The 22997-nt window shown below is 39.4% G+C and overlaps 1 protein-coding gene across 3 annotated transcripts in view; it reads left to right on the plus strand.

The window, feature by feature from the left end:
- The window catches only part of MTA1 (metastasis associated 1), an 86924-nt gene that overhangs the window by 39245 nt on the left and 24682 nt on the right, over positions 1–22997 (plus strand). For all 3 annotated transcript variants that reach the window (XM_069789901.1, XM_069789902.1, XM_069789900.1), the window contains exons 8-13: positions 2713–2812; positions 4266–4454; positions 5585–5659; positions 13111–13169; positions 20414–20529; positions 21377–21528. In XM_069789901.1, coding sequence (XP_069646002.1) covers positions 2713–2812; positions 4266–4454; positions 5585–5659; positions 13111–13169; positions 20414–20529; positions 21377–21528 — 691 coding nt within the window. The remainder of the gene's footprint in view (positions 1–2712; positions 2813–4265; positions 4455–5584; positions 5660–13110; positions 13170–20413; positions 20530–21376; positions 21529–22997) is intronic.

The following is a 22997-nucleotide window of genomic DNA, read 5'->3' on the forward strand; positions in this document are numbered from 1 at the left end:
TTTAGTCAGTGGAGCAAGTTATCATTGGATATGGTTAGGAAAGGGGTGTGTAAAGTTACAAGCTGCTAGTAGTATCTGGTTTGCTAGTCTTAAGAGTTCTGCTCCTTGGCCATGGTATCTGATAGACATGGACCCTGACTCACAGAGCTGCCTGCTTCAGCCAAGGGCTTTAGCCCTGGAAAGCAGAATTAAGCCCGTATTTCAGATACTCTGTTAAATTGGGCCCGTGTTCTGTCAGCCTTTTGGTTCTTGTTTTTCCCTCTTTTGAGTTATCATGCTTTGAATTTCCTCCTGAACTTCCTGAGCGTGGCATTGCTGTGCCCATTGTGGAGTAAGTTCATGGGATGCTCACCAGAGAGACAATACTAGAGTTTGTGTGAAAGAATCTGCCTGGATAGGGCCCTCCAGTTCTGATTGAATCTGCTGGGTGATGCAAGGAAGGGTGTGTTTTTATCAAAACAGCAGTAAATGTGTTCAACATGCTGAATGATACAAGCTCAGGGAAATACTGGAGGGGGCGGCAGGGGCAGGGAGAATTGAGGTAAGTGAAGGAGATGGTGAAATGCAATGTTTTAAGTACTCGAGATGAGAAGTGTGTATGCTCCCAAATCAATTTTTCTATGTGCTTTGAAGATAAAACTTGCCATTATTACGAACTTTGGGCAAAATTTAAAAAAATGGCTAATCTGAATTGCAGCACTTAAAAACCTTTGCATGGCTGCTTGGACCTTGTGTGCAAGTCCAGTAACAGGGAGCCAAGAGTAAAACTAGGTTGGTTAAAATGGAAAAAAAAATGTTAACTGCAGTCCAGATTGAAGAAAATCTCATAGTTCAGAATCCATTAATACATTTTTTGCCTTTGGTTAAACATGTGCTTTTTGTTGTATAGACTTTTTTAAGGTTCATAAAGTTCATAGTGTTCTGGCTACACTGAAGAATCACCATAAAATTTAGGCTTTTGGAAGTTTCACTGTGCTGCTTATATGATATATTGCCGTTTCCCTTGACCTGTGCCAACCAGTAAAGTCAAACTAGCTGAACTAAGTGATTTATGTGCAACAGATTAATTCTACTTGATCAGATGGACATAGGGAAATGGATGAAAGTGGGGAGAGGATAATCTCCACCAGCGATGCGGAACAAACAGAGGAAGGAGTGATGGCGAGAGCTGGGATATCTCCAGCAAAGGGTATTCCTGCTTCTTAAGGGACCCTTCTTGACAAGGCTGCAGCTTCACAGTTGCTTCTAATGAAGTGAAGTACAGGACACCATTGAAAAGCTAAGAACTTTGTTTTCTGGGTTAATTTTCAGCAGGATTGATTCAAATTGCCACTCAGCCACACAGTGCTCTGGTGTTTGTGTCAGGAAGACCCAGCAGGAAGCGAGAGGGTAGAAGTGCCCTGGCAGATGGGGGGTTTCGTGTGGGTTAGATTAGAGTGACCGTAGAGCTGCTTTGAGACGGGGGTTTCCACCTTGTGCAGGCTTTTGGTGGCAAAGCTGGTTTTAGTAGCTCTTTCTGGCTGTTTGCTACTGCCCACTGGGTTTGCTGATACAGCCACTTGAAGGTGCATGCCGTAATGAGAATCACTGAAAAGAGCAGTATAAAAATTGCTTCTGTCCTGAATCAGCAAAGTGATCCAGTTTATCATTAGATGCCACACACACACACAAAATATCAGTTCAGCTAAAGCTGGGGACAGGGGAGTTGTGAAGCAGGGACAGGGGTAGTGACTGGGAGGCTGGGGAGAGAATGAAGCATGAATTGCTGCAGAAACTTGGGGGTGGGTGAGTCTGTTTTGAATTTGGGCCAAAATTAGGTATTTGATGACAACTACTGCTTAAGCATTTACCTTTTGTCCTACTGCACTGCTTGGCACTAGTTTGTTCCTCTGTGCTCTCAACTAGTTTGGGGAAGTGATCTGAGTGGAGATAAAAAAATAAAACCACCACCTTTTTTTGTTGTTGTAGTTGCTCAGAGAAGTTCAGCTGCAGTTCACTGTGCAAGAGCACAAGCGTTTCACCCATGTGGTGTAGCAAGCAGTGAGGGGAGTAGGAATTGCTAGAACCAATGTTCCTGTTAAAGTTTTCTCCAACTAATTTCTTTCGGAATAGAACGAGGAGCATGGGGATTGTGGCCTTAGATGCAAGAATGGCTGGCATTGGGAATTATTTGAGAATTGCTGTATTTTTATGCAGGCTATATAATATATATGTATTATACAATATTAAGTTGTAAACTAAAAATTGGTTTTAATTTTACCGAAACTTTTAGAAAAATGCTTGTGTTACTGCATTTTCTTCTGTCCAGTCTTGACATCTGTCTCTGTACTTTGGACAATGCAGCACTACTCTTGCCATTGTAGAATAGACTTTTGCCGTTCATAAAGCTTGCTTGTGCTCAGTTTCTGTTTAAGTCTGTTGAGAGATAAGGGATAAGAGAGTAGTTCAAAACTCCTCGTTTGTGATCCTTGAGTGTTTCACTGTTTCCCCTCCTATACCTAAGCCTCTTTGGTCATATGAACTAAACAGAGTAAAGCGTTCATAATAACAAACCGCATCTGAAGTGAATGGTCTCTGGCTTGGAACTAGCGCCAAACCATGTAATCTTGTTACTGAGAAATGGAGTCTGCTGATCTCAAAAAGTGTTGGTTGGGTGTTTATATTTATGCTTGTTTTGCATGCAAAGTTAATGCTCTGTTTAATTTATTTCAGGTCTGTTGGTACATTTGCCCGAGCACTAGATTGCAGTAGTTCTGTCAGACAGCCAAGTTTGCACATGAGTGCTGCAGCAGCCTCTAGGGACATCACGCTGGTAAGATTTTTAAGAGGACCTTAAGTTTTTGAGAGATGCAAAATATTCACCTCAGCAATAACAGTTGGCAAAGAGAGAGGGGCAGATGGGTTGTAATTGTGGCCTGCTGTGAAGCAGATCCTGCCTTTGTAAAGGAACCCTTTATTTACATATGAAGTAACTTTTTCTGGCCTTGTGCCTCCTATGATCCATCACGGATAATTCTATGAGATAATGTTTTTTGTTTTGTTTTATTAAAATGTTTTGATGACATGCTTCACAGCCCATCTCTTGCACGGGCTTAGTAGCTGTCTTGAGAAGAATGCAAATGATTATCTGCCTGTCTGCAATGTTATAATGCCAGAATGCCACTCCTCATCACTTCCCCAACACCAGACTGTCACTGGCATCCTTGGGCAATATCGTCTGGGGCAAAAGTTTGTGGTCAGATAAGAAATTTCAGTCAGTTCAGTTCTTCTCTTTGATGAGCTCCATTTTAGAGTACCTGAGGAGTGGTGACATTGTTAATATTTTATAATCATAAATGATTCTGAGTAGATAGAGGAAAGGGAAAACTTGAACTTCTTTGCTAGAGAAAGTTTAATGAATATTTGAATAAAACTTATGAAGTCTCCAGAGAACTGTTATCAAAGCCTCACCTCATAACTGGAATAATGTGAAATCATATATAGAACAAATTCTGGGATAGAACACTGCAGATTAATTATGCACGTGCACAAAACGTATGATGAAAGGCAAATAACATCCTGATTAAAAGTACAGAAATCAGGAAACAAAGCCAAGCTTTCATTTACTAATACCACTTCCTCCCTTGCAACGTGTTCTCAGCCCTTGTAAATCACAAGTTGCAGACAGTCATAACTCAGCTTTCTGAGGAGTAATTGCTGCTGGGAGTAATTCTTTTTTCCTACTCGGCTATGATGTGTGGCTTGACTTGAATTGTTTTGGGGATTTCTCGCCTTTGAGGGGACAGCATGCGTGTGTTGCTGCTCTTAAATATTTTTCTTATATACAATTTTTGTGGATTATTTGACAAAGTGCCTGGCTAAGCTTATTAGAAAATATACCCTTGGACCTCTGTCTTCATGCCCCATCTGTGGAGGGTACCTAACAGGGCTGCTCAGCTGTGGGGTGAGTGGGTCTCTATCCTGTGCATTTTCTTAACAGTAGTACTACAGTGATAGTGCTGGTGAGTAGCTAAGTAGGAATTATTCATACGGAAGAGCTCACATTCCACAAACCCCACTAATGTTAGTGAATGTTACACTTGTACGCTGACAATTACAGTGAGTCTGAGGTTGGAACAAGTTTTTACTGACTTTGTGTTAGGTATAGAATACTGCAGCCACAAATCTTGGTGCAGAATTTTTGTTATTGGTGTTTCACTGTTAAGCATTTTTTTCCCCCTAGATGCCTGTCCTTACATTTATCTTTCTCTTTTACAACCATGTAGTTCCATGCTATGGACACTTTGCACAAAAATGTCTATGACATTTCCAAGGCAATCTCTGCGCTTGTGCCACAAGGTGGGCCAGTCCTGTGCAGAGATGAGATGGAGGAGTGGTCTGCTTCAGAGGCAAACCTCTTTGAGGAAGCACTAGAAAAATATGGAAAAGATTTCACTGACATTCAGCAAGATTTTGTAAGTATATAAAATGAGGGCCCACATGGTGACCAGTTCTGATCAGTGACAGAGCTGGTTTACAGCTTGTCTAAACTGTGGTGTTTTTCTTTGTGTTGAAGAGGGCTTTGAACTGGAGCATGTGTCTAGCTGTAAATTGGGGAAAGGCAGACCTCATACTGATGACAGCCTGTTGTACAGTCAGAATTTCAAATCACAGATGATAGCTTTTCCTTTAGAGACATTAATTTAAAATCATCTGCTCCACTACAGCTGAGGGAGTATTTAGGAGAGTGTTGTGACAGCCTAGCTGCTGTAGATTAATTTGTGTTTGAAGGAGAATAAGTACTGGGCCTTCTGAAACATGAAAATTTAGTCACTTTTACAACGTGATTTCAGAAAGGGCCTTTTGAAAGTTTGAAAAAGGAATCTTGGGCATCCAAGGGAAGTGTCCTGTAGTTTGGCCAAAGCTCCACCCTAGGTGCTCAGCCTGCAGATTGAATGGAGCACTGTAAAGAGAGCCAAGTTTCACTGTATCGCTGTTCGAGTCCTCGGGAACAAAACAAGTGGTTTGTGTTGCTTGTCCCATGCTCTAATCTTTTAGACAGAGGGTCTTGGAAACAGCACAACGCTCTCTGTGGTCCTGCAGAAATCCTCGTGCTTCTCATGCAGAGAAAAGAGCTGGCAGGGCACAATTCTGTTAGTAGTTATTACTTTTTTGTTTGGTTGGGTTTTTTTTAATGGGCCAGCTCCATAGAAGCCGAGCAAATCAGAACTGTGCTACTGTAGTTGTGGCTCTTGCTCGAGTCTTTGCTGCTCAAGCAGAGAGTCTGAGCCAATGGGCTCCCTTCTGCATTGTGCCTCCCTTGAATGGTTTACTGTGGAGCCAATGCAGCATGAAGATTTACCTGTAACCTGCTCTACTTATACACTGAAAGCACCATTTTTTTGAAAAGGCATTTAATTTAACATGGGTCCCATGTGCACCTAATGCCCTTAGGAGATTTAGACACTGATTGCCTTTTTTTGTTAGGAGGGTTAGTAGTTGCAAGACTCTGCTATAAACTGTCTGTCAGAGGAATCCTGTGAATTTCATAGAGGCTGTATGCCAGCTCCCTGCAATGACTGCTGCTTTTCCTTTATGTCCTTAGCTCCCATGGAAGTCCTTAACAAGCATAATAGAATATTACTATATGTGGAAAACTACAGACAGATACGTTCAGCAGGTAAGAGAGTCAGAATCACCTCTTTCCTTCTAACAGAAGATGGTTTTTTTGCCTTTGAAACCAAGCATTGTTGCTTTATTCTACCTCTTGGGGTTGAGCCTTTCCAATAGGTGGGTTCTGTTATGATCTGAAGCACTGAACAATCTCTTGTCACTAAACTCATCAGCCGTTCCGTAGATACAAACATGTAGCATTGGCATTTTGCTTTCTTCTATGTTTGCTGCTACTTTATTTGTCTGGAGCTTTCAAGTGTCTGTTTTGGAATTTAGCAGTTTGAGGAAGGGAATATGGTTAATTTCTGCCTGTAGAGTTCAAGGTCAGCATTAACTTCAGTGTTGACTTTTTATTGGAGGGGGTGGGCAGTTGCTGTACAACAGGCACCCATGTTAATTCTCCACCTCTGCCTGCCCATGACTTTGACTGCAGGTGCATGGAGGATCCCCCATCCTCCCCATGCAAGTAAAATGTTTGTCTGGGAAGCGTTGATGGCTCAAATTCCCAGACTTGTTATACTTGAGAATCAACTTTGACTAGTGTTTACAATCATTTTTATCTCTACTTGTTTAAATACTAAGGATGCTTGGTCCCTTAAATAAAGAAAGCACAATGCAAGCAGCGTACAAAATGTTGCAGGGTATCAGTTGCTGAAAACTACTTATAATATTTAATGGGAAAATTAATTAAAGAAGGGAGAAATATGTAATGGATTTTTCATTATAATTATCAGCATTATGTTTAGGCACCTATTTGAAGTATTAGAAAAAGTGGAGTTATAAAAATGTCCTGCCTTAACTTGCTTCATTGGAAATTCAGCCTGGGATAAAGACTAGATGCCTGAGGCATTGACCAATACTTGGCTTGTGCTATATTTGGGCACCTTGGTCTGTAATGTGATTTTTACCATATTCTTTCTGATCAGAACACTGTTTAGATTACAGAGGGATCCTCAGGACAAATGAGAACTTTTTTGCATCAATTCCATATTACTTTTTTTAGAAAATATTAACTGCATCCTCATTGCAATATTTCCCCAAGTTCATTCTTTGGTTGAAACTTTTCCTTCTGGTAAGGAAATGGGTGGTAGGAAGGTGGGATGATGGTGGAAGCCGGCATGGGGGGGAAAGGGTGCTGGAGAAATGAGGTCATGGTATTTCCTTCCCCATTGTGAACTGTGTGTATCATTGATACAGTGAGTGCTGCTATACTGTCTGACTACAGCTGTTCAGGAGATGATAGCTGAGTGTACTCAGCCTGTACTACACTCAATATTTGCACTGAGAGGAATCCATTTATCTTCTTCCCCGCATCTTCTATCTCACCTCACTTCTTTTAGTGATAAAAATCCATCTAGCAATATGGTAGGTATCAGAAAAAGTGAGGAAAATTCTTCTATCAGTCAGTGAAAACTAGAATCTTAGGCTGTTGCATGAAAATGTCACCCCTGTGCAGTCAGACCAGCAAACAATAGTAGGAATTCTTGGGAAAGATTAAACGAAAAAGCATCTCCATACTGCTCAGAAAGTCCACGATACATTTGCAATGATGAAGTTCTGTTTCTGCCCATCTTGAGGTATGTAACAATGGTGGTGGTGGGAATAAGAGGTAGGGAGCAGGTTCTTTGGTGTTCACTCTTGGATACTGTAGGAGGCAGATTGGAATAATGTCCCAGGTGTTTGCTTCCAGGCCTATGTGCCGGGAAGGCAAAACATCTGGAGAAGCTGTACCTTGATTAGGAAATGGTTAAATTCGTTTGCTTTTTCCACTTTCTTGAACTTTCTTATTACATAGACAAAATTGCGGAGGGGATAGTTGCGTGAAGATTTTGATTATTTGTTCTTACAGCAATTAAAAAAACCAACAAACCTACAGTTTCTCATACTGTTTTGCTGTATTCCTATGCAATGGGCTTTCTATCATGGTTATACTGTACCTTACATGTGCTGCCCAGCAGTGTACCAGGGAGTGGGATTTGGGGAAAACTTCCAATTAGAGGCTCTGCACTTAGGAGATAGTATAAGCCGGACAGGTAGAAATTGCAGTACAGAGATATTGCATCAATTAAGTCTGAACTGAGCTGAAGACCTCATCTCAAGTTCCCAGCTTGTACAAGGAAATAATACTATTAAACATTTATAAAAAACCTGGGAGAGCTATCTGTATATCACCACAAAGAAAGCATAGGAAGTTGTAGTTGAAATAATGGTGTATTAAATTTATATTTTACTTGATGTGTACAAAGTCTTTGGCAAAGTACATCCCTCACCACTTTTTCCATCTGTTTCTTCATAGTGTTTTGTCTGTGTATATTCTTTCCTTAGTCTAATACCGCATAATGGTTCTGGGTCTAACAGTATTTTTGTACATAAGATACTGAAAATGTGTTAAGTAAGGATATGAAAAGTGTGCATCCTGACTTATTTAACTTTCACTTGCCCTCCTCCTAAGAGGATGATTAAATTATATTACAAGGCTGTATGTTATTGTCTTTAAAAAAAATATTGATAACTTGCTCATTCTTGTAGAATCTTTGGCTGAATGAACATAAAAACATCCATTTAAACTGTCTATTTCTGTGAGTTACAAAACATAGTAATGAAGTTTTTTGTCATCAGCCAATTGCCTGCTTTGATGAAAAACAGTTAGTTGGGAACTGTTTACATCCTTCTGTGTTTCCTTTGAGACTTTCTTGGAGCAAGAAAGCACTGTCATAATCCTGAAGCAGAAATCCATCTGTTTCTTGCCAATGAGGAAGCAAAATTGTGAGTTGGCTTCAACAGAAGTCCCTTTCTCAGAACTGAACAATAAGGTATACTTATGCTTGGTATACCGAGGATCGAAAGGCTTAATACAGCACTTCCTTGCCTTGTGAGTAGGACACTGTGATTGGGATACATGCAAATTGACTTTCTTTGGAGTATGCACTTGGATCTCTTATCCAGTAATTTTTGTTTGGCTTCAGCTATACCGTGCTTTTTAAGGTTACCAGCTTAATTAGGAGTTCAATCATTTCAAGAGGAGGACTGACCCTCCAAGAACAGAACTGCTAAAAGGAGTAATTCTACTGCAATGTCAATGCAGAATTTGTGGTCTGATGTAGGCTCCTGAACATTTGTCCAAAGTGATCCCAAGAGTTGTCCTGTCAAAGACAACCTTTCAGAGCTGTCCTGAAGAAAAGGAGGGAGATGCATTCCAAATTCAGTATCCTGTGTCTTCTTTGAAGGCATCCTTTTCTTGAGACAGATTTCCTGTGTCAATTCACAAGAGCATATATTTCTGATTCAGAAAGATTTGAAATGGCATCCACTGAGTAACTGCTGTTTGGTGGCTTCCCCCAGTGATTTGAAAACTCTTCAAGAGTGATGTTTGGGTGATGTGATGTTTGGGTATGCCTACGTTTTCATTCAAACTAAAGGTTGTGTTCTTATGTAGTTGCGAATTCCAGGGTGATTTTTTTTTTTTTTTTTTTTTTAAGATCTTTGAATGCTTCTACTGGTTTGCATATCATGAGGGGAAGTCCTGAAAACTTTAAAATACAACACTTTCCAACTGTTGAGATGCAATTGAGAAGAACTCAGGACATGGCACTGGCAGATGACTGTTTGAGTTAGTCATATGCTTTCTGAGGGTTGAAGGCTTTAATTTACTTTTTGCATTTTTATTTGTGCTTGAGGAGCATGTAACTCCAAGAAAAAGATCAAATATTATCAATTTCTACTGTTCTGTTTCTTTTGTGGAAGTGCCATTAGAAAAGTGTAGGAGGAATAGACAGAGAAAATCAGTTTTTATGTATGCATAGTGCTGAAGATACTGGAGAAAGTGGAAGTGCCCTTATAGTTGCCTACATGAGGTAGGGAGCTTAAAGGAGGGAGCTCTGGGTAAATCGTGATGTGGATAGAAAACATCTTTGTTAAGCCTTCTTTGTACCTAGCCAAGAGCTGTGAGTGACATCTTAATGTACTAGCCTTCATAAAGTACTGTGTTGCTAGCAAAGTAGAAATAACATCACAGAAATGTTTTTCCACATACGTAGGACGTTTTATCCCCAAACACCTCCTGTTAAGCCTACAGCAACATCGAACTACGGCAGTTTTGGCAAGCAAGTGACAGAGACTGTAGGTACCACACATCAGTGCTGAGATGTGTTGCTGGAGCACAAGCAGCTGGAAACACTTCTCCCAAATGCATCATGGACTAATTACTTTTTCTGTCCCATCTCCCGGGCTTCCCAGCAGTACTTGTATGTTCAGAGTTCTGAAAAAGAATAAACAGTATGAAAGTTCTCTAAATTCAGAAAATGCAATTTATCTTCCCTATCATCAACTAATAAAGGCTTAATATTTGAGGATGTTTGAGGCGTCCCCATGTTGTCTACTAACCCAATTCTTGCATTGTAGACCTTGAAATATCCCCTGTGTTCCTGGATTTCTTCTGTTACTTCCTTTTTATAAATGTTCACTCTTTAGAAAATGACAATAAACATTTGCTCTGATGCATCACGTATTGTAAAACTCTTTCAGGCTCAGTGGGTAGAATGAAAGATATCAAATCTAGGGAGAAGATATCTAAAGGACAGATGTTTTACCTGCTCAAATGTACAGTGCTTAGTATTTTAATCCCTTGGTCCTTGTTGGATAGACAAGTTGGTAATATCTCCCTTTCATAGATGGGGAAAATATGATGAGGTAAATAAGTATATGCTCTTAAGTTGTGCATATATAAATAACTCAAAGACAAAAGATTTCATTTAGGCCAAACTACTAGAAAAAGTTAGAAATGTTCAGGGTTTTTTTCTGTGGATGAGGACATTCATAACTACATCAGACAACATTAAAAATTTATAGTGTAAATATGCTTCAGGCACAAATCAATAACTGGCAAAGGACCTAGTAAAGCACTTTCTCTGTGAAGGGATTATTCTGAAATTGTGCATGACTACATTTCAGGCACTTTTCTTTTGTACCTTCTGGTATCAGTCAGTCACTGTTGGAAAATAGGAAACTCATCATATCTGGTCTATTGATTGCCCACAGCCGCAGGTACTTAGTGCAAACCTCTTCTTACCCAGTACATTGTGATACCTTCTGAAAACCTTCAATTTTCCTGGTATACTAGTTTGTAATAAAGGTGTATGCTGTACGTCATGCTCTGCGCTGATCCCCAGGCAGCTGTAGGAGAGGAGGATATCGCTAGGTCCAGGTGACTTATGGCAGTTGTTAGCTTAGAGCTTGCGCTATGGTCATCAATCACACAGAAAATCTGTGGTGTGAGGTTAACATTCATCACCAGTTTACTAAAATGTTGCTTAATACCCTAAATTAACCATGTCTCCAAGGCAAATGACTTTATATTGTGGATAGTAGAATATTCCAGCTGCTGGTAATGCTTTGTACTTGCATGAAGCTTTTGCATTCATAGATTTCCAAAACTGTCATAACATAATGACTCTAGATAGTCCCCTTGGGAGCTTTTGTCAAGAAAACTGCAGCTTTTTTCCCCCCACAATCTAGAAATCTAGTGGAAATTAAAAAAAAAAAAAAACCCACCCAAAAAACTAAACAGTTCTCTACCACTGGAAGTTCCCTGAATTTCCTGCTTAGGTCTCAAGGAAATACAATTCTGGTACAAGGTTCATCAAGCAGTATTTTAAGCTGTTTATCAGTACCTGATGTTGGACTTTCTTATAATTCCTGGGGAGAATATGAGCTCCATGGCTGTTGATCTGCTGATGTAACTGCCCATGGTAGTCTGCCTGGGGAGGGAAGACCTGGTTTTCAGTCCAGGCTGTGGGTGGAACAGCCTCCAGTTGATGAGCAGAAAGGCACATGAGCGTGCATTTTGTGGAAGGATGATTTTTTTGGGTAGTGTCTCTCTGGAAGGTAGAGGAGGATTTCTGATGCTGTTTGGAGAACCATTGTCACAGCACTTTTTGAGGCCCATCATTGGATGCTTTGGTTTCTTGTATAAAAAGACTTGGGTAGGGTGGTTTGAAAAATGTTCAGTTTTGAATTTGTGGTTTGTATTCAGAGGGAGAGCCTCTTTAGTTCCATCACCAGTTGCCAGCAAAATGTGTAGGATTGATAAGGATTGTCTCCATGAAGGCTTCATTTAGTTTTTCTTGAGGATAGTTTTCAGGTAGCTGTTCTTATCCTAGACGAGATTTAACAGAAGCAGTCTGGGAAGCTTGCCTACACCAGCAGAAAGAAGTCAGCTTTTGGATGCAGCTCTCTGAAGTTGTAACCATAGTCTTGGGATAACTTTCAGAAGTTCTGTTTTCTCAGTCCTTGTTCCTTTGCCTGACAACTCCTTTCTTTGTTTCTAAGATAGCTTGACTTCTATTTGCAGGAAAAGGGAAGAGGGGAATTCTTTAGGAGTCTAGAGAGCTTTGGCGAGGAACTGTCAGACTGTCAAATGGAAAACTGTTGCTTAAGACTGTCCCTCTGATCAAAGCAAGCTTTACGCTTGCAGGAAACTTTTACTTCGTTGTTTCTGTGTGTGTCCGTCGTGTCCCTGTAAAAAGGATTTTTATGTTTGTCCAGTTCCTTAGTGACACACTCTTCAATTTTATTCCATATTTGGTGCTTCCTGTTTCTATGAAGATACTGACTTTAGCTTTACAATTATTTTCCTAGACTGTGCCTTGAGGCTGCTGCATAGAAAATGTTAAGCTAATCTGTTTGTCTAGAATATCATCATGCTGTTGGTTTGTCTGGAAAACACTGTCGTGGCTTTATGCAGACCATTGGTACGAGCATGGATGTTGAAGAGCATGGGCCCAGCTTTGAGCAGGAGGTTGGACTAGAGGCTCCAGAAGTTCACGCTAAATTAATTTAGCTTATGCAATAAAGAGGAAGCTTGAACCTCAGAATGTTTCTTTTACTTGTGCATCGGTTTTGAGTTGAGCTCTTGGCCTTTTTAACTTTTAAAGAAAATCTCCTGTGTCACTCAGTCTTCAAAAGTGAGGACTATCAACAAAAAACAAATCTTCCTTCAAACTCTTTGAATTGGTTCAGCTGTTGAGGAAGTATGATAGAGAAGGTGCATTGCTGTATCTGTTATTGTCCAGTTGGTGAATATTATCATGGAGAAGAAACACAAGCTGGTATGTCAGATCTTCCTCTGCAGGGGCGGCGGGGTGGGGGAAAGAAGAGTTGTGGAAGGAACAATGCATGAATGTGCATTGAAGTGAATGGGAATGAAGAATTTGTCCTTATAAATAGTAGATTGTCTTCTCTTAGCCTTTTTTGAAAAGCTGTGCACATAGTCATTTGATGCCCGCAATTGTTTTTAGGGGATATTTTCCTGTTGGAAAAGAATTTTGTGGTAGCTGCTCAGTGAAAGGAAAACTTCCTTCTTGTTTACTAAGTGCTAAAGTTTTTACAGCTATACTTGACTCTTAAGTAAAATAGTCCTTATTTTCTTCTTATTCTAACTTTTTCCTTTTCTTTTTAAAGAAACGATTGAAAGCAGCAGAAGCGGAAAGCAAGCTAAAACAAGTGTATATACCCAACTAGTAAGTATCTTTTGGTATTGTTTTGTTTTCTATTTCGTTGTAGGGCATCTGGTGTAGCAGTTCCCATGGCCTGCCAGTATTATGTATTTGCTTTAATTACGTAATGAGAGACATAGTTGAACAAACACATCAGAGAACTATTAAATTAGGTTACCAATATAACGAACCTTCTGCTAATGCTTGAATAGGCTTGAATTCCTTTGCATTTTAGCTGAGTTAATGCTAACCACCCTGATGCTAACAAAAACAACTAGGAGCCCTGTGGAAGAAAACACACGATAGCTTTAGTAGTTCAAAGCTGGCTAGAACAAAGCAGCAGTCCTCCCAGTATGCTTACGCTGCTGCTTATGAGTGTGTAAAAGACAAAGCTGTTCCCACACACTGACCTTCCACTTCTGGAACACAGGGTGTTTCCTCCATGGGCAGCCGAGAGCTTTCCCTTTGGGGCTTTTCTGGTTAGGATGCTGTGCTGTCATGTTGCTTGTTTCTTTACTCCTGTATAATGTTCTCATCCTGAAGCAACCGTTACTTATCTTCTAATTTTTATTTTTATATGGACTGGGAGTTGGGGACTTGATAGCAGGTCAGCATGGTTGTGAACAAAAGGGTAGCTATTTAACTGCTCAGTAATATATCTGTTTCTCTTAATTTTTGTTGTCAGTGGATCACCAATGAATGGTTGTTTCCTAATGTCATTTATATAAAAATATTTATATACATATAAAAATATGTTAAAACTACCATATTATATATGGTATATAAAAATAATGTATAGATAAATATATAAAAATTCTTAGTAAAACATGTTTCTTCTATTGCATTTCCTCTGGATAACCCAAGCAACAGTTGTTATAATGTGGAACTTGAATCACCCTTGTCCTTCCTCCTTTCAACTTTTGCTCCCAGATGAATTCCCACGTGTATTATCCCCAATAACTCCTTTACTCTTTTATGCTATCTCCTTTCACATATATTTGAATTTCTACCATGTGTTCTGTTACTTAAGGTAAGACTGAGTTTTATGTATTTAGCTTGCAAGACTTCCCTTACTTCTTGGGAAAATAGAGGATCCTTGATTTCTTTTTTTCTTTGAAATATGTTGATATCTCTCAGGTGAATTTACTAAAAATTAGGTGTAATATTCAGAGTGAAGGCAAATATATTTCTTGTCATGCAATTTCTCAACAATATTGCTTTTTGTGGATGGTGTTACTCTGCAGGGGGACACTGGACATCAAATTAAGCATGAATTCACAATGTGATAAGCTTGTAAAGCAATAGCCAATGTAATTTAGACTGCAGATACAAAAGAATATTGCAGACAAGAGAGCCTGGTAGTGTTGCTGTTGCTCTTGAATTATAATGTATGTAGGTAGGGCTTTGTATTTGAAAGGCTGTGGTGCTCGTTTGATGATGGCAGCTGTCTGGAGTGGTATCTTATCCCTCAACACTGTATCTCAGCAAGATAATACTTGTTGCTATCTAGAGAATATAATCAAATCAGCAACTTACCTCTCTACTTCAGGAAAAAACTTCTGTCTCTCTGCCCGTGTAGTTGCTATTCTTGTCTCTGGCTTTGATTTCCAGTCACGGTTGATTTTTGTGAATGTTATACCTTAACTTACATATTGTTTAATTGATAAAATGGGTGTCAAATTTTTCTCCTCCTTAAATATCCACGTCAGGAAAAGTAGCAATCGCATACATGACTTATTTAATCCCACATGAATGCTTCTGCTGTTTTTTTGCTATTAATACCTCCAAATGTGGCAACAATTAAGTATTTCTAAGATTTTTTTATTATTTCTACTCAAGTTGCAGTACAAGGTCTGGCACGTAGGGAATGTATTGCATCTACATTATCTTTTAACCCAGAAGAAGATTATATTCTTGGCTTGTAATAGCAATACATGGTGTAGGGATCTAAATATCAATGTTATTGATTTGTCCTTACCATGTTACTGAGCCCATTCCTGTTTCGAGGCTTGAACTATAATGATCCACTTGTCACCTCGAAGATAAATTACTTGATGTAGGCTGTCACAAGACCTACGCAGAAGTGTATCAGCTGATTGAGTGAAACCTATTCTAACAATAACTGGTGTAAAATTGTTTGCAAAGAGAGACCCTGGAGGATATCAGACTCAAACAATTTTATCTTTTTTTTTCTTTTTTTTTTTTTTTTTTCCCTCTGGCTGTCTTCCACTGATAGGACTCTTCGTTTGTTCCTGTGATGTTAATAGGAAAATCTAGGGAGCAGGGAGGAAAATATTAAGAAAAACAATAGAAGCGGTCTTCAAAGGTTATTTCTCATGTCACATACATACTACACAGTGAAAAATAACAGCTCTACGTGAAGCTTTAGAGTTGGTATTTTTTAACTTGAGACTGTGCCCCAAATTTATAATGTGGGTAACTGAAGCATGGAGAATCATACAGGTGATTGATGTGAGGTTATCAAGTCCTAAACCAATGTCCTAGATACTGGAAAAACATTTCTGTTCTAGATATTGGACAAACATTTCTGTGCTCCTTCCAAGAACAACCCTGGTTTTGGGACAGACCTCTGTAGGTGATGTGGCTGAACCCAATGTTTGTATGTATGGCTTTGTTATGCATCCCTTAAGTTGAAAAGCACTAATATGCTTTCCTGGTGAAAGGAAAAAGTAAAAAATCAGTTGAGTTCTGCGTTCAGGAAATGCTGGAAAAAAAATCTTTTCGTTGTTTTCTGTAGCAATTTCTCTGTCAGTGGGAGTAGTGTTAAATAAAGCAGCAGCAGAAGCCTGAGTGCACAGAGATTCCATGTTCTCACACACTTCATCCTGTCATCTGCCAGCCTGAATGCAGGGCTTGGAGACCTTTCTTGTTGCAGATGTAGTCTCACAGTCTCTTTCTTCTTCTGGTGTGTACCCAAACATATTCTTCAAGCTGCTGTGGAAGTCATATTCTGGTTTTACTGATCTTATGGGCATCATATGTGCTAGTTACTTGCTTCTTTGTGATGACGATCTGGTTGTGTAGCTGGTGCTTTTTGGGATTAGGACATCTGCAAATCATGAAGGCTGGGACATACAATTTTGTGTGGCTTTTCTCTCTTTTGCTTTGATCTAAGTGATACCAGAAGGGCTAAGAACAGAAAGGGAAGAATGAAGTGCTCTGTACAATCCCCAGTCTCCAAAATGTATTGATGTAAAATGTAAATTTTAAATGTACATCTGTAAATGTAAATTAATACATTCTACTTACAGTATTTTATCTGAGAATTTCAAAGTGCTTTTACAAGCTGCAAATGCTGCCTCGCAAACATTTGTAAAGTAGGGCAATAATATTCTCCCTACCCTGCCTCTTTTTTAAAGTGAATAGGGAAACTGGAGGAATAGGTCAAAGCTTTGAATGACTACAAGGGGCGACTGCTTAACAAGCTGAAGATAATTCCTTTGTCTGTTTCTTCGTTGTCCTCTGCCTGAGGAACAAGACTTTTTTTCCTTCCCCGATCAATTGTGCAGAGGTACATTGCAGCATGGAAAACTTAAAGGTGTAACACTGTTCCTTCTTTTGTAGCTGTGCTAGTTAAAATGGCAATCTTCAGCATTTCGTTGGAGAAAGCTTCTCATTTTCAAAAAGCATTGTTTAGCAGTCATTAGACCTGTTCTTAGAAGTGGGTATTTACAGTAGCCTGGAGAGTTGTGATGAGAGCTCACTTCTCTGTTGTCTGGATAAGGAATCCAGACACTTGCATTAGATTCCTAGAGGTAGATGGCACAAATGTTCCTTACAAAGGGTTTAAAATTGTTTTTATTTCTGAGGCTTTATTTCTTAATTGTTCTATTGCATCTGGCACAATTATGTTTTTTTCAATAACAGGAAACATTCACTGATGGTTTTAAGTTTATAGTTATTTTTAACAACTAACATTTTATCACTGTCCTGTGGGTCAAGTGCTAGCCTGTCATATAGTGAACGGATTTCAGTGTTCTGCTTGGCTCAGGATTATATTCAGGTTGGGTTTTTTTTGGGCAGGGGCCTTGGTCCATGATGGCTGGCTTCCAGTACCTCCTTTCTGCATGTGCTTTATCACCTTAATCTCTTCAGCTGAGACTGATCTCCTGCAGAATACAGCCCAGAAATCTGCACTTCGTGATCCCTGTTCTAGCATAACTGACTGCTTCACTGCAGTTGAAACCCATTTAAAAGATTTCCATTCTTGATGTAAGAACTGGAAATGATAGTTTACTGCACCATCAATATTCTCGCTACCTTATTTGCATCTTTCACTTCAGCTTCATTAATTGCTTAATGATTCATCCAGTTATTCATCTAATTCTCTTGTTAATAGCTGTAGCAGGCTTTGGTAATATCAAACAAGTTTAATTAACATATCAACAATTAAGAGCTTTTTGCTTCTCATATGATGAAAACATTAGCTGCCTAAATTTTATTGTTACTGCCACTGTGAAACTTGACCTTACCTTTGGAGTAGGACGCTTTCTGGTGCTTGTTGCAGCTACATTAATTGCAGTGTTCCAAAATCCTGAAGTGAAGTTATTGCCCCAACTACAGCATGTTACTCCTGGTGATCAGTGTGATTTGGTGATCAGCTTTCACCCATGCATCCCTTTCACTTGTGTTTGAAATACAAGTTTGATAAGGGTTGTAGAGAGGACAACCGGAGTCAGGCCATCACCCTCTTTTCTGCACAGGATCATAGTGCTTTGGATGTGCATGCCAATGCATGCAGTCTTGTTCTCAACTTACTGTTTACAACCAGACACGTCAGGGTTTCCCGGTATGCTGCTCAAAAAAACCCAAAACCTTTTTGTGTGCTTTACTGATGGGTTTCAGACTCCTTTACCACCTTTTTCAGAGGATAAATCAATGTATAGAAGGGAACCAATGTGCCTGATGTTGAACCGTAAGACCTTAGTTTTCTTTACTTCAGTCTTTTTGCTCTGTCTGTTGAGCAACGCTGCTTGTAACAGTGTGCATCTGTGACAACTGTTTGTTTTGCAGCATCTTGGTAATGTTTGCACTAGGAGTTTGCTAGTGACTCACTGGCAAAAGTTCTTTTGCAGCAGGTTACTATAGTGACATCCCAGAGCAAAATGCTGGGTAGCGTGAATGTACCCTCTTTCAACTTTCCCTTTGTTAAATGTGTCTGCAGATCTCCTGCCATCTGTGGTGTCAGAACTTTGTGCCACTCTAATAAGCACTCTGAAACACTTTAATCTTTGTAAGAGCCGGGCAAATTAATAAGCAAAAGGAGATGAAAACCTAATCAAGCTTGTTAATCTAAATGCCTTTATGTTTTTTTTTCTCTTCTCTGCTTCTTTCGGGCTTTGTATGGGCTGCTCAGTGTACTGAAGGAACAAACTATTTACAGTATTTCTGTGCCAGTTAGCCTCCTAAGCTTTCTCTTCTGCAGAAAGGCCCTAAACTTTACAGCGAGGAGCACCATCAGAATGCTATCAGAAGTTTTTCCTGAACTGGGCAAATACTCTCTTACCTCCTTATGCAACATGTGTGTGGTTCTTGTGGGTCATTCACAGCAGAATCTATTTTATCTGTATAGAAATGGAGCTTCACTGAGCTCTGTATCTCAGTGCCTGATCGGACATTTTCAGATGAGGAGAAGGATGACCTTCTGGCTTCTAGGGCAGTGTAAGCTTTCCAGTGGCGTTTGGGTTTGTTCTGGAGCTGGGAGGGACAGTTGTCTTCAGAATTCAGTCGCTCGGAACTCCTTTGCTTTCAGGGGTCATTGCTGAGAACATGAAACTTAATATTGATGTCCCATTAGAAAGAAATTAATTTGGCCGTATTCCCACAGTGCTGTTTTTGCAGCACTAGTCAGGGTGAAAAGTACTAAGTATTCTGGGTCACTGAAAACACTGTGACTCCTGTGTCAGCGTGCAACTGATGTGTAAGAAAATGTGTTTTCAGAAAGCCATTTAAAGATACTTCTTCTTGAATGAGTGGATTCCAAATCATGGGTTTATTAGTTGGAAATAAAAGCAATGTGCCCACTCCCTTTGATCTTCAGGTAAGAGAATATGAGGGAAATGTAATCAGCACTACAATTTAGGCTTAGGTTCCAAAGTTGGCACCAAAGGCTGCCTGCTTTTTGTTGCTCCTACAAGCTGAGCTTCTAACAGCACCTGGGAGTCCTTGCATGTTTTATAAGCTCCTTGTGTATTCTTGTCTGAAACTTCTTGTGTGACTTCTCCCATCTTCCTCCATTCCCCAGAAGTCCTGTCCCTGCAATATTGATTCCCTGTCCTTCTTGTTCCCTCCCATGCCAAGATTTTTTTGAATGCCTCATTTTCCCCCTCAGACACCTCTTCCTCTGCGGAGATTTTGTACTATTCCATACTGCTCTCTATGCCAAGGTTTTGTTTGCCCTTCCGTTCTCAGCTCCTGCCAGTAGCTTTTTTTTTTTTTTCCTTTTTCCCCTGAGTCAACATTTTTAAGAGAGTATAGGGATGAGCTGAGGTGATTCAAATGTTGTTATATTAGAATGTATTAGTGACAACCATCAATGCATTTCTTGCTGTATGGATATTAGGCTTTCAGACTTCTTCCATTTAGTAGCAACCTAAATGCTTTCTGTTAGAAGCACGGACCATAGTTTAAGACTCGCCAGAAGGCTCATATTCATGAAAATCTCTGTGTATATGCTATGTCTGAAGATTTTGTTCAATGTGTGTGTTGGGTATGCTTGTTCAAATTGTGGCTACATGATGCAAACCTTTGCAGTAAAACAACATGGAAATATTTGTGACTGCAGTCTAGGGTTATATTTCCCTGAATAAGGCAGGGCTTGCCCTTTCTCTACCTACCTCTCCTGCACTGTCCCCCAGCCGCCTTTTTGGAGATTTAAGTAAAATATCCCTCATGTTGGGGACTGAGAGAGATCTATAGGTGAGATCTTTTTGTCACCTAGATTAGAATGTCTGGGATAGTAAGATACCTACCTGGCCTCACTGGTTTATTGTTCTTAAATGGTTTTGGACTCTTGAAAATGGCATCTAACTATTATTATAGTTATTTTTATTATTGGTGTTACTTAAATATTACTGGAGAGAGGGTGTTCATGGAAGTGAGATTGCTGGTAAGTACAGCTTGTTCTGGAAGCCACACGATGAATGAAATTTAAATCTTCAAATGTTTTGGGCCATACTTTTGAAAGTCAAGTAGGAAATTGCATGCCTCAATTAATGTTTGTCCTCCTCTTTGCTTTGTGTTTTAAGTAACAAGCCAAACCCCAACCAGATCAATGTAAATAATGTCAAACCAGGAGTGGTAAATGGTACTGGAGTGCAGGCACAGAACACAGGAGCAGGACGGGCCTGTGAAAGCTGTTATAGTAAGTGACATGCCAGTATGGCAGTTGTGCATAGAGAGTGTGAGTGCTGTGTTGCAAACAGGAGAGTCAAAGCTGTGTTGTGGTGGGGGGTGTGAGACAAGGCTTTGGAAGGGTGGGGGGACAGAATTTGACAGCAGCATTTAAGCAAAGCTTTTTTTTTCTTTTTTTTCTTTTTTTTTTTAGTTACTGGTGTTACATTTGTAAATAGAATTATGAAGTATTAAAGGGGGAGTTAGTAAATGTCTTACATAATTGGAGGTAGCTATTGAGTAAAGACTTAAATCACCAAGGTGTAAATTTGACAATTTTTTCATAATTTTTTTGGTAGATTTCAAAATATGTGATATCATTGTATTGGTTTGCTGCCTGATATTAATATACTGAGTTCTAATGATTATGCTTCTTTATGGGGAGCCTTTAGAGATACTGGAATGTAGGACTGTATGAGAAGTCAAGTCACAGATTTTGTACATTCTTTAGTCATAAAATTAATGTATGGGGAGTTCTTGAAGACAATCTTCCCTCTCTCCCATGCTCTGCAGAAATTGTTGCTACCACTCTTGCAAAATGAGAGCTTTCAGTTTCATTGGCAGGAAATTTTCCCATCCTACTAGTTGTTTTTTTCTGTTCATGTTTTAAAAGGAGTTTATATGTGTAATTAATTCTGCTGAAATCACAAGTATGGTTAACAGTGGTGATGACAGTGAAGCATCATCAGTTTTTTAAGGTCTGTTTGAGCTTTGCACTGTCTTTGTGGGTTTTCTTTTGTGATGGTTTTAAAGCGAATAAGCTCTGAAAAGTGATCCTGTTAAAGGATATATATAATTTCCACCTTTGTTATCTCTAGCCACACAGTCTTACCAGTGGTATTCTTGGGGTCCCCCTAACATGCAGTGTCGCCTCTGTGCATCCTGTTGGACGTACTGGAAGAAATACGGTGGCTTGAAAATGCCAACACGGTTAGATGGGGAGAGACCAGGACCAAACCGCAATAATTTGGTAGGTATCTGCAAAGCAGACTGCTCAGTGCTCTTGTCTGGAAAGCTAGGTGCTGTGACATCTCACTAGTTCTTCACTGTTCTTAAATATTTAACAACAAAAAGAATGCCTTCAGCCTCCATTGTTGTCCTTGGGTTTGGTATTTCATGTCTTGCAAAAGTTGGCACGTTAACTTTGGCTATAAGTAATATGTTGCCAAGTACTGCCCTGAGAGAAAAAAACATCATTTGTTTAGCAAACGAGCCATCAAATGCATGGGTTAACTTAATGAAGATGGAAAAAACTGAAATGCTAGCCAGTGTTTCTGGTGTTCAGTTTCCATGTTTTTTGCTGTAGGGGGAAGAAGACTTTTTATTCCATAAAGGAATTCATTATTTCCTGAAACCTGTTCCCTTTCCCAAGGCACATTCAGAATTAGATACCCCAAATAGCTAGTGGCTTTTTAGAGATTCCTTATCGTGTTTTTCTATGTTATCCTTTTTTTTTTTTTTTTTTAATTAATCCTTCTTCCTTTTGGATAGGTTTGAGTAAGCATTGTATAAGCTGCTTCTGTTTAATTTTCCCCCTTTTATTTAAAAACCAAAATTCTCAGAATTTTTCTGAATTTGGTGGAAGTTTGATCTGGAAGCATCATACATTGAGCTGATTGGAAAAAGTAGCTGCATCACATGGACAGAAGGATAGTGCACGTTGAACTTTGGTCTTAGATGACTATTTCTTTCCTCTCTCCTAGTCCTTGCTATCATACCCTTTCTATTCTGTTTCTTTCATTTAACCTCTGTCCTTTCCAGGTGTCTGTTTGCCCTCTGAAGCTACCTAATTGCTGAGATAACTGCCAGGCTTCATCAGCCTTATACCTCTTTTTTTGTTAATTAAAAAGTATGTAAATAGTTAGAGAGGGGAAAGCCTTGTTCTCCCCAAACTTGCATTATTTTATTGGTTGACTTAGTTGTTTTTAATGAAGAAGATACTGCTTTGGCTCTGTAGTCAATAAATGTCTTTCAGTAGTATTCTTTATTACATGCAGTGAATATTTGACAGCTCTGTAAATGCATTCATTGAGTTCTGAGTAAGAATTAAAACAAATTCCTGCAACTTTGAGACAAAAACATTCTTTTGCATACTGTAAGTTTACTTTGGGAAATGAGTTTGTGATGTATATTTTAGCCATACAGCTACTTTCTGATTTTCCTCTCCCTCTTACAAATGATTTGTTATCAGGAGTTTGCATTGTATATCCAGAGGAACTATAAGCACCCAAAGGTGGGGAGTCTTTATTGACTCTATAAGCACTAAATCATGTGATAGCATCAGGTAACTTCTTCAGGTCTGCCTTTTGGATGCCTCCTTTAAAACTTGGAACAGCACAGAAATAAATACTTCTCTGTGAAAACAAAATGTTTACCTTTGTTTTATCCTTTGACATTTTGGATGAAAATTCCAAATATTGATGGGTAAGATTTGGGAAA

This window comes from Haliaeetus albicilla, chromosome 8, assembly GCF_947461875.1.
Source record: "Haliaeetus albicilla chromosome 8, bHalAlb1.1, whole genome shotgun sequence".
Classification (NCBI taxonomy): Eukaryota; Metazoa; Chordata; class Aves; order Accipitriformes; family Accipitridae; genus Haliaeetus; species Haliaeetus albicilla.